The sequence below is a fragment of the Triticum aestivum genome, chromosome 7A (genome assembly GCF_018294505.1).
Source record: "Triticum aestivum cultivar Chinese Spring chromosome 7A, IWGSC CS RefSeq v2.1, whole genome shotgun sequence".
Lineage (NCBI taxonomy): Eukaryota > Viridiplantae > Streptophyta > Magnoliopsida > Poales > Poaceae > Triticum > Triticum aestivum.
Genome location: NC_057812.1, coordinates 669,023,153 through 669,035,618, shown reverse-complemented (window position 1 = coordinate 669,035,618; position 12,466 = coordinate 669,023,153). Strand labels below are relative to the sequence as shown.

Sequence of the window (12,466 nt, the reverse complement as noted above, 5' to 3'; positions counted from 1 at the left end):
CCTTCTTGACCACCGCACTCATGATAGTGCAGTGCTCTTCATCGATGGAAGCGCTGTGAAGCGCTTCCAGCAAGTTTTCTGGTGCCTCTGGTTGGACAGAGGACACCGGCACGGATGGTCGGCCCCCCTTAATGGGGGACCGCCTGCCGGAGTCTGGAACCATCAAAGGTTCCGGCGCAGTGTCCGGCTAGGGCCCAAACTCGAAGCCCGTAGGAGCCTCGCTCCCTTGGTACCCAGGGTCCGGGCGGTCGCCGTGGGGCGCCCCCAGGATCACCTCCCCTTGGCTCGGTGCCTTTTGAGACAACACCTCGGCGTTGTCCGTAGGGCGAGGGGTGGAAGCCATCAGAGGAGAACAGTTGTTCATATCCGACGAGGCCAAAGAGCCGCTCGATGAGGGTACGTCGAGACGAGCTCGGGCCGGACTGCATAATCATGTTCGACATGAACAAAGGCAGTACAATAAAACATACCATGAAGTACTATGGTGTCCGGACACTTACGACTTCGCCAGGGGCTTGTCCCTGGGTAGCCACTCGTCGCCACTGTTGGCGGCTGTCGTGGCACAGTCTGGAGGGAGGGTCTTTCCCCTCTTGGACCTTTCGGCCTCCCAGGATGGGTCGGCCTTCCTTTTCTTGTATCCCCGGGCTGGGGGGAGAGATTTTCTCCTCCTCCTTGTTTCGTGGGAGGAGTGCGCGTCGGACTCATCGAACGATGAGTCCGGTAGAACCTTGCGCTGGAGACCCTTTCGGGTCCACGCGGCCTTCTTCTTGGCCTTCTTTTCCGGCACCTCGTAAGGTGCCGGAGTCAGCATCTTCGTTAGAAGAGCGTTTGCAGGATCTTCGGGCAGGGGGGCCGGGCAATCAAGCTACTCCGATGTCTTTATCCAGTCTTGTTAATGACATGAAAGCTTAGATCCAGCACATAACTAAACCGAGGCAAATAAATACCCTGGGAAATATAAAGGCCTACCGGATGGGCGCGGCGCTTTATGCTGAGTCCGCGGTCCTCGATGAGGAAGGGAGGCATCTCGGCACCCTTGAACAGCACCCTCCAGACGTCCTCGTGCGGCGTGTCGTAGAGCTCTCGCAGCGTCTGGTGCTGGGCCGAGTCGAACTCCCACAAAACAAATGCCCGTCATTGGAACGGAAGGATCCGGCGGAAGAGCATAACCTGGACCATGTTGACGAGCTTGATTTTCTTGTTCCTCATGTTCTGGATACAAGTCTGGAGTCCGGTCAGCTCTACCGAAGAACCCCAGGACAAGCCCTTCTTTTTCCAGGAGGTGAGCCGCGTGGGCATTCCGGATTGAAATTTGGGGGCCGCCACCCAGTTGGAGTTGCGCGGCTCGGTGATGTAGAACCACCCCGATTGCCACCCCTTTATGGTATCCACGTAGGTACCCTCGAGCCAGGTGACATTAGGCATCTTGCCCACCATGGCGCCTCCGCACTCTGCTTGCTGGCCACCCACCACCTTCGGTTTGACATTGAAAGTTTTCAGCCATAGGCCGCAGTGGGGCCTGATGCGGAGGAAGGCCTCGCACACGACGACAAACGCCGAGATGTTGAGGATGAAGTTGGGGGGCAGATCATGAAAATCCAGCCCGTAGTAGAACATGAGCCCGCGGACAAACGGGTGGAGAGGAAATCCCAGTCCGTGGACGAAATGGGTAAGAAAAACTACCCTCTCATGGGGTTCGGGCGTTGGGATGATCTGCCCCGCATTCGGCAGCCGGTGTGCGATATTCGCAGCTAGGTATCCGGCTTCCCGTAACTTTTTGATGTTCTCCTCCATGACGGAGGAGACCATCCACTTGCCTCCTGCTCCGGACATGATTGGAGTTGTTCGAGAAGAAGAATGCGAGCTTGGGCGCTAGAGCTCGGGTGTGCGGGAATGGGTAAGCGAGAAGGAAGAAGGCGTGGGTGAAAAAAGTAAATCTTTGTCCCTTTATAAGGGCGGAGGAGGCGATGAGTCTCCCCACTTGCCTAGCAAAACCGCTTATTCCCCAGGCGCCGTAATTGGTGGCGCGGTTGGGTTACCCACGTCCGTATTGATGAGAATCCCGTGATAAAGGGAACACGATCTCTGCTTTGACAAGACGTGTCAAGAAAACCACCTCGCGTTATGTGCAGAGCTGGTTAAGAAAAGCGGTTCGAAGAATAACCGGGCCCTGAAGTGATGTCATACTGTCAAAACGTGTCAGCAGATTAGATTTGTGTAAGTATTATTCTCTCTACGGTGGTATGTGGAACTTGTTTTGCAGGGTCGGACACTATCCTTGTATTCAAACACTTCCATGGCGTATTCGGAGGAGGAACCCGCCTTGCAATGCCGAAGACAACACTGCGCGTTGGACTCATCGTCATTGAAGCCTGGTTCAGGGGCTACTGAGGGAGTCCTAGATTAGGGGGTCTCCGGACAGCCGGACTATATCCTTTGGACGGACTATTGGACTATGAAGATACAAGATTGAAGACTTCGTCCCGTGTCCGGATGGGACTCTACTTGGCGTGGAAGGCAAGCTAGGCAATACGGATATGTATATCTCCTCCTTTGTAACCGACCTTGTGTAACCCTAGCCCCCTCCGGTGTCTATATAAACCGAGGGTTTTAGTCCGTAGGACAACATACAATCATACCATAGGCTAGCTTCTAGGGATTAGCCTCTCTGATCTCGTGGTAGATCAACTCTTGTAATACTCATATCATCAAGAACAATCAAGCAGGACGTAGGGTATTACCTCCATCAAGAGGGCCCGAACCAGGGTAAACATCGTGTCCCCTGCCTCCTGTTACCACCTGCCTTAGACGCACAGTTCGAGACCCCCTACCCGAGATCCGCTGGTTTTGACACCGACAGGCCTTCTCAAGCAGCACCATAGTACGGCTGCCGAGCCCCTGGACATCATTAAGAGGTTCCGGACTACACTACAATAGGACAGCGCGGCTCATCAAGAGCTCGATTAGCAACTCGGCCTCCGCCCCAGTCCAGATGAAATAGTGGCATTCGTACCATGCGTACATAATTACGCACTCAAAATTCCATGGACATCGACGGAGGCACAAGCCAGCCCGGGATCTACAGTTCGGTTAGACCAATCCCGAACACACACATAACTTTACTATCTCCTTTTCCTTTTTTCAGGTTTCTCTTATGCGGGTCTCCTTCGACGGCCTGATTAATGGTCCTGTCAAAGGATAAACACACCAGATTGACATGGAGCACAGGCGTACATGGGAAGCTCTAGAGGCTAACTAAACGATTACTCTATCCGTTTTCAGGACCCACACGCAGCTCGCCTTTGGTCACGGCATGTCAAATAGCCGGTTGCTTATTGCATTACTTTGTACCAATGTGCTTGGACGCATTAACCCAACTATAATGGAAATAGTTCATGATCCAAGTTTAAGGGCCCCAGATCCTATCTCTGGTCTCCCTCTGTTTTCCTTTAAATTACTTATTTCCTAGCAACTGTACACTCTGGTATGTTTCATATTTGCCAGGGGATCCCCACCGCCCCACGATACAGCAACAAAGTCCGAACAATCCTTAAAGATAAGTTCGGCACCCCGAACTTAGCATTATATGCATTGGCTCCGAATCATGTCTTTGGTCAATAGTTGGGTTGCCCGGCTCCTGTTCTTGCTACCCTACGCTCCACTAAATCGGCTAGGGTAGTAAAGGGAGAGCTACTGCAATTGTGCCCTGGCCTTGACCAGATGAGCGCCTCGGTAAAGAAAGCCAAAAAGTGACTATCATGATACGGCGAGAGCCGGTCAGCTGTTCGAGGGTTACAAATCGTTGGAGATTTTTTCCGCATTATGCGAAAGATCGGCACTTCCCGATCAGATGCTGATAGTACTCTAGTTCGAACCAGGGGCTGCGCCCACACTTTATTATAAAACTCCTATGGCTAAGTGAGGGCGTTTAAGCCATACAGTTTGATTGCCTTGTTCGTTGCGCTAAACAACTCCTTCAAGGACCATATAATTGGATCAAGATTGTTTAGATTCCATCCCGAACACCTCCGTACTACCTACGTGAGGGCAGAAGCCGACGACTGGCCAACCCTCAGATTACATACAAACACGGCCGCATAGGAGGAAACAATTAAAAGCATAACAAAATTACATTACAAAACAGGCTTTGTTTTCATAATACAAGGCAAAGGCAACATGAATACATTTATTCAAATACAATGTCCTGCGAACATTGTGCTGCCGCAAGGCGAGCCCCCTCCAGGACATCCGCAAAATACCATTCAGGTGTGCGGTGCTCCTTGCCCTCCGGTGGCCCTCTGGTCACCTCGATGACATCCATCTTTGCCCACCACATCTTGCAACGGGCGAAGGCCATGCGCGCACCTTCAATGTAGGCCGAGCGCTTGACGATGTCCAGCCGAGGACATGCGTTCACCATCCGCCTCACGAGTCCGAAGTAGCTGCCTGGCATAGCTTCGGCTGGCCATAGCCGGATTATCAAATCCATAATGGCTAGTTCGGCCACCCTATGCAGCTCCACCAGCTATTTCAACTGATCGGTGAAGGACATGGGATGCTCTGGCGCCGCATACTGTGACTAGAATAGCTTCTCCGTAGAACCCCCTCCTTCGGCTCGATAGAACTCCGTGGTGTCTGATACACTGCGTGGTAAATCCACAAAAGCCCTTGGGAAACTCCGAACCCGGGTTAGTAAAAGGTACAGCTTCTCTGCATACTTGCTTTGCATCGTAAATGCCTTACATGCCGTGATCTTCTTGGCCTCCTGGATCTCCTGGAGGGCGGCCTGGACCACATTCTGTGTGGTCTCCGTGCTCCGATGAGCCTTGGCAAGTTCGGTCCCTTGAACCGGCGCATCATGCTCCAAGGCTTCGCATTTCTTGACCACATCCGGGAGCTCCTGCTGGACTTCTTTGACCCGGGCCTTCAGCTTCTTACCGGCGGCTTGCTACTGGACAGCCTTCTCCTCGGCCTCGCCCAGGGCCTTCCTTAGGGCCTCGACCTCGGTCGCAGCTCCTGCACATATCACGACACTGCGGTCAATATGCAGCACCTATCCTTTTCGAACACACAACAAGTCGTCACTCACCTTGCTTCTCCTGGAGCTGAACCTTAACCTTGCCAAGCTCGTTCTCGGTCCGCTCCAGCCTCTGCCTCAGTTCAGAGACTTCGGCAGCATGCGAGGGTGTTGCCAACAGCGACGCCTGCTTATTCATACATATTACATTAGTCTCCTATAACAAAAGATTGATCCTCTGTCCGGTTCTTCTTGCCGAACACCGGACAGTGTGTCAGGGGCTACTGTCTACATGGGGTTTTTTCTCTTTCTTACCTCGAAACCCATCAACAGGCTGCTGCAGGCTTCATTCAGTCCACTCTTGACGGATTGAACCTTCTCGGTCACCGCACCCATAAGGAAACGGTGCTCGTCCACGACGGAGGTGCCTTGTAGCGCCTCCATCAGGTTATCCGGTGCCCCTGGATGAACCGGGGCCACCGGTGGAAGCGGCGCACCCCCCTCCTTCAAAGGGGGCTGCTTGCCCGACTCCGGAGCCATATGAGTCTCCGGTATCGTATTTGGTTGAGGGACGAACTGCATGCGGCCCTCTTCGCTAGTCTCCATGGGGATCGGCTCCCCCATGTGTCTGGCAGTGGAGGTCTCGCCTTGTGGTGCCTCCTGGGCAGCGTCCTGGGCTCCTCCCCGGTTCAAAGCAGTCCTCCGGGATAACACTTCGTGTCGTCCCTTGCCCCAGGGGAATAAGCAGGCGGTGGCGACATGCTCGCCATCTCTGACGGAGCCAACGGACCTCCAGATGAGGATCGCTGGATAAGGTCGCAGGCCGGACTGCAATAGTACAATTAACTATATCAAGATAATGAAGAGAAAGGGCTGGATGCGCGCATGAGCGAGCCATGTCACTTACGATGTAGCCTGGGGCTTAGTGCGGGGGCGTCGTTCCGGACTGAGGTCGATGTCCCACATGGTGTTGACCGCTGGGACGCCCTTCCCCTTCTTGGGCATTTCCGCCTCTGAATGCGCCGAAGCCGCCCTCTTCTTCTTCCTCTCCTCAGGGGGAGGGTTGTTTTGCTCCTCCTCCTCTTCCTCGCCATTATCCTCAGGGACAGAGGAATGAGCTTCGTCGTCTTCGGACGTCATGTCCGAAGTGCCCTTGTGACGAGGGCCACTCTTGGCCCCCTTGGCCTTCTTCTTGGTGTTCTTCTCCTGCGCCTTATAAGGCACCGGCACCAGCATCTTCGCTAGAGGCGGGATGACCGGTTCTTCAGGTAGCGTAGCCGGACACTGGATCCACTTCGCCCCTTCCATCCAGTCCTAAAAAAGCAACAATAAAAGCTCAGGCATCATCCTTAAAACAAACAAGTGGATAATGCATCAAAAATGAGGTCTCTCGCTAGCGAGGTGTTTAGCGTTGTGCCCGCAATCTGAATCTGCGGACGGCGGTTTCTTGTTGCCCTTAAAGAGCAATTTCCATGCACCTTCGTGAGTAGTCTCAAAGAGCATCACCAGGGTCTAGTGCTTCTTTGGGTTGAATTCCCACAGAGGGTGGCTTTGGCTGGCACGGAAGGATCCGGCGAACTAGCATCACCTGGATCACATCAACAAGCTTGACGTTCTTGGTTACCATGCTTTGAACGCGCGTCTGCAGCGCTATCAGCTCATCGGGTGAACACCAGTCCGGACTCTTCTCGACCCAGGAGGTGAGTCGCATGGGAGCACCCGAGCGGAATTCGGCAGTTGCGGCCCAGGTGGTGCCGCGAGGTTCTGTGATGTAGAACCACTGCTTCTGCCACTCCTTTACCGTGTCCACAAAAGTACCTTTGGGCCAGGAGACGTTGGACAGCTTGCTCACCATGGCTCCTCCGCACTCCGCGTGCTGGCCATCCACCACCTTCGGCTTCATGTTAAAGACTTTGAGCCATAGCCCGAAGTGGGGTTGGATGCGGAGGAAGGCCTCACACACGGCGATAAACGCCGAGATGTTGAGGAAGGAATTCGGGGACAGATCATGGAAATCTATCCCGTAATAATACATTAGCCCGCGGACGAAAGGGTCGAGTGGAAACCCTAGCCTGCCGAAGAAATGGGGGATGAACACTACCCTCTCGGTGGGCTTAGGCATGGGGACGACTTGTCCCTCGATCGGCAGGCGGTGAGTGATCTCCTTCACCAAGTATCCGGCCGCCTGAAGCTCGGTAATGTCCTCCTCCTTGACGGAGGAGACCATCCACTTGTCTTGACCTCCGGATCCGGACATGGTTGCTTGAGTGGAAAGGGGATGAGAACTTGGGTGCTGGAGCTCGAGATTGGAAAGGCAGAGACATAGAGAGGGCGTGAGAGAGGAAGACGGAATCCTGATCCCCATATAAAGGTAACAAATATTAAACGCATCCTCACTCGCCTTAAGATTCGCCTATTCCCAAGGGCTGTATAAATGACACGGTTGGGTTACCCATGCCCGCATTGACGAGAATCCCACGATAAGGGGACACGATCTCTGCTTTGACAAAACGTGCTAATGGCAACCGCGTCTCAGGACATGGGGCGTCAAAACATGAAAGTGGTTTGGAATTATGGCCGGTCAGACGTAATATCGTGTTGTGAAAAAGTTGTCAGCGGACGGAACTCGTGTAAGAATATATTCTCTCTGCGGTTGTGTATGGTGTGTGTGGCAGGTCCGGATACTATCATCGCATCCGAAGACTATCTTGAAGTTCGGATAGAAGGGAACCCGCCTTTGAATGTCGAAGACAATCTGCGTGCTGGACTCCTTGTCATTGAAGCCAGGTTCAGGGGCTACTGAGGGCGTCCTAGACTAAGGGGTCGTTGAGCGTCCGATCTGTTATCCATGGGTCGGACTGATGGGCTGTGAAGACATGAAGGCCGAAGACTATACCCGTGTCCGGATTGGACTCTCCTTGGCGTGGAAGGCAATCTTGGCGACCAAAGATGAAGATCCCTTCTTATGTAACCAACTCTATGTAAACCCTAGATCCCCCCCAGTGTCTAAATAAACCGGACGGATTAGTTCGGAAAGCATATACTCATTACCATAGTCATATAGGCTAGGCTTCTAGGGTTTAGCCATTATGATCTCGTGGTAGATCAACTCTTGTAATACTCATATTCATCAAGATCAATCAAGCAGGAAGTAGGGTATTACCTCCATAGAGAGGGCCCGAACCTGGGTAAACATCGTGTCCCCCGTATCCTGTTACCATCGATCCTAGATGCACAGTCCGGGACCCCCTACCCGAGATCCGCCTGTTTTGACACCGACAACAGGGAGTGATCGGTAAGTACCATACAACTTTCTGGGGAGATTTCTTCCCGGCCTTCTTGTATTGAGAAGCATTGCACACCGGGCAGCTTGTTTTTTCCGCGTGCTCCTTCCAATAAATTATGCAATCATTGTTGCATGCATGGTATCTAACGTGCGGAAGATCAAGAGGGCACACGATCTTCTTGGCCTCATCCACACTAGTAGGACATAGATTCCCTGTGGGAAGAACATCCTTTAGGTACTTGAGATGCTCATTGAGGCTAGTGTCTGTCCATTTATTTTTAGCCTTCGTCTTCAGGAGTTGGAGCGTGAAACTCAAGCGGGTCACCGCAGGATTGCAACCATCATACAATGGAGTGTTCGAGTATACCACCAGTTGCTGCAGCTAAGCCTCCTCTCTAGAAGCATCTCTCCCAGTACTCATCTCCTTGCGAAACAGTGCTTGAACATGAGGGTCCCGCACGATTGAACTTAGTACCGATGAACTTTGCGGCGTGGAGTCCATGTTCTCTCCACCGCCATGTCCGGCCCCTTCTCCTCTGCCATGTCCGGCCCCTTCTCTGCCGCCATGTCGGGCCTCTTCCCCGCCGCCATTATCGATCATCTCTTCGTCTTATCCCATGTCATCATTGCCTGCCCCGTCGGCGTCCTCAACATCATCATCCTCACCTCAATTATCCACCAAGTATAGCCATCCATGAAATCAGTCATGAGCAGGTGCGCTTCGACACGACCATCGTCATAGGGGTCAAGCCAAACTATTCCTTTGCATCTTTGATACGGACATAAAACCTCTGTCAGGTTATTTTCTTTCATCTCCTGCACCGCCGACCGCAACCACCTGTCCACCATCGTTCCAATGACCATCATGAATGCCTGCACGGTAATAATAAACAAATTGATTATAAAAATGCATGCATGCATCAAAGTCATACAAAAATTCGGCATTACCTTCCCTAAAAATAGGACATATAGATCTAGAGTTTGCCTGGAATTTGCCAAAACGGAAATAAATCGACATTTTGGCAAAACATAGGCAACTCACAAGCACAATTCGGCGTCAACTCACGCCACACACAGAATTTCCATCATATCACCCAATTATCATATCGCACACACATACACATATTTCCATTCTTGCAAAAGCATGAATTTTTAAGCACCTATCTCGAGATCGAGGACACGGTGGAGATGATGATGTAGGGAGATCAAAAGTGGACAAAGCTCTTCTTGACAAAGCTAGATCTAGTTAGGGGCACATAGGTCACTTCACTAAATGCTACATTTACCTAGCTAGCTAATTTGGGAGGAGACAACTTTAACTAGTAGAGGGGGAAGAAAAAAGAGAAAGGAGATGCATTAATGGAGGTGGTGTAGTTAGTTAGGAGTAATAAAGAGAGAAAAAGGTAGGTAGAAGAAGGAGAGTAATGGGGGGGCAGTTGTGAGGAAGAAGCAAAATGAGGGAGAGAGGAGGTGGGAGGTAGGCAAAAGTGAGGAGAGGATATGGGGGACGGGGAGGGGTTGGGAAAAAGGTGGTATATGTTGCAGCTTAGCAGTAGCGCTGGTGGTAAACCGCGCTACTGCTAATAAGATAGCAGCAGCGAGCTTCTGGGGCACGCGCTACTACTAAGCGGGGCCCGCCATGTGGTCAGTTTCAAAATTAGCAGTAGTGTCAGCCAAAAGAAGCGCGCTACTACTATTACTTTATCAGCGGTGCGGCGCGCTACTGCTAAACCTAGGGTGGCGGGAACGGTCGGTGAATTTTAGTAGCTGCGTGATTCCACCGAGCCGCGCTACTGCTAAATCAGTAGCAGTAGCGCTTGTTTTGCTCCCATGCTACTGCTACTTAGCAGTAGCGCCTCTTCCTGTACCGCGTTGCTGCTAAAATTTTGTGTAAGGTTTTCCCTAGTAATGTGATGTCACTTTTAACAGGCAAACTATCACAAAAACAGGTCATCTTTCGGGCGTCTGCTTGGATCTATACGTGGTCGTTACTCAACTATGGAAAAACAGCTAGTACGTTATCGACCTCAACTATGTTTCTACTTATCTTTTTGTCTTTTTTGAACACAGTACAGACCCAAGCGCTCATACATATGCGCATACATTCACCCTTATGAACGCCACACGCACACCCTATCCCTTTTAGCATCTTTGGGAGATTGAGCCGGCATATCATTTTGAGATTTACGAAGTCACCGTAGGAGTATCTTCGTCGATGGAAATGTTTCCTTCCACTGAAAGCACATCGTCGAAATCATAAAATAAATTCAGAAATGATGCGAGCACCAAGACTTAAACCTTGATCGGCTGTGAATATCACTATCCCTCTAACTATTCAACCATAGAATTGGTTCGCTACTTTTCTTTTTATCATGGTGTTATGGTAAGGCCCGAAGGCTTTGCAAAATAAACCCTCATTTTTTAATGGAAATAAACATGAGAATTGAAAACCCAAAATAGGTGTTTACATGTGGGCTTCTGCGTCATGAGCAGTAAACATGCCACTCCCATTCTGTCTCTCTCTCTCTCTCTCTTAGGATGGCACGCTCATTCTCATTCGTTAAAAAAACAGCCCAATGAGGGGAAACACGTGCATACTAAATATTCAAATGACCAACTATGTGTAAGTTGACTGGATTATTTTCTCTGCAAGTCACTTTTGTGGGCCACCAGATCTCAATCCAACGGTCAGGATCGTGCAATTGTTCATTTTCTTTCTCCCGCGCCGCGCACTTCCCTGCCCTATCCGCCTGCCTTTGTCACTCGCGCCCAATGGTACTACCATTCGACCTCACCACCCCGCCCTCCTTCACCTCCCCCATCACGGTTGCTGCCGCCGCCACCATCATCCCTCTAATCTGGCGCACCAACCAATTTTTCCGGTGAGCTACACTCCAAATCATCAACCTTCTTGCTCGCCTCCGGCGGCCATGACTTGTTCCTGGTCGTGGCCTTGCCGGTCCTTGGGCCTTGATACCACTTGCCCGGGCGGCCACACCGCCACAGTGCTGCGCCTTGAATTTAGTTATGCCGAGAAAATTTTCACTCCACTTACATATAACCAGCGTGAATATTTAATTATTTCACTTGTTGAGGAAAATTATTTCACTTGTTATTTCTGACAAGAGGTCCAACGTAAATTACAATGCGCGTTATAAAGCGCACATGCATACATATGGCAACCCTCTCACGTAAATCACCAACCAGAGAAAACAAAAGGCAAAAGAGAAGACAACAGGCGTAGGAGAGTCAACGAGTGAACGGCACCAAAAAATCGCTCCTTAATTACCTGAAGAAGTCGACCGATCGATTAACTGGAGAATTAACTAATTGCTAATCAGTAGCCCTTGAGACGGCGGCGGTGGTGAGCGCCTGCCTGAACTGGTGGATGGCGCAGGGGACGCGGAGGATGCCCTCCTGCTTGTAGCCGAACTCCTGCGCCGCCATCTCCAGCAGCGCCGCCAGCGAAGGGTGCCGCAGCGTCTCTACCCGCACCACGAACCGCTCGCATTCCTCGTCGTCGTCGCCGTCGCCCACCACCAGCACCGGCACGCACCCGCGCGGCACGGCGCTGCTGCCGTCGCTCAGCCGGTCCGAGAAGCTCAGCCGCCGGATCAGCTCCCTCATCGTCGGTGGATCGCTGACGAACGTAGGAGATACTAGCTAGTATATACGTATATAGCTAGCTGTCAGCTAAAGGTTAGATTTCGATCGATGTGAATTTACATGTGTGTAGTATGTGTTGCTTGGCGTTGGCTTGGGGCTCTCCTTTTATAGGCGATGGAATGTTTTATAGGCGATGTGTGTGTGTGTGTGTGTGTGTGTGTGTGAGAGAGACAGAGAGAGAGAGAGAGCGTTTCCTGTTTGTGGTGGCGTTGCAGTCGTGGCTGGGGTCAACCTCCACTGGCTTCAAACATGTTGGCTATCATATCGTCAGTCTCTTTGAAAAATATGAGTATATGACCATGGAATTTGGTTAGCTGCCCCTACACGCATTTGGCTATAGCTGGCTAATTAGACTCGGCTAGTCGGTCTGTTAGAATTTTAAAAGTTGAAACAGCTCGTGCATGTGGGATGTAAATGACGCAATAAACATTAGTTAACTTCAGTTAGCTCGTAGTTAATTTTCTCAGAAAATAGTTGTATTGAACTGTTATACTGAC

At 51.3% G+C, this 12,466-nt stretch overlaps 1 protein-coding gene across 1 annotated transcript; it reads right to left on the bottom strand.

Moving 5' to 3' along the window:
• Positions 1–11,420: 11,420 nt before the first annotated feature.
• On the bottom strand, positions 11,421–12,024 carry LOC123147536 (auxin-responsive protein SAUR71-like). The gene has a single exon (XM_044566805.1). The coding sequence runs from the start codon at positions 11,928–11,930 to the stop codon at positions 11,637–11,639; it is 294 nt and encodes a 97-aa protein (XP_044422740.1). The 5' UTR covers positions 11,931–12,024; the 3' UTR covers positions 11,421–11,636.
• Positions 12,025–12,466: the final 442 nt, after the last annotated feature.

Coding starts and splice junctions, on each gene's coding strand:
- LOC123147536 (XM_044566805.1), bottom strand. CDS start 11,930: ATGAGGGAGCTGATCCGGCGGCTGAGCTTCTCGGACCGGCTGAGCGAC.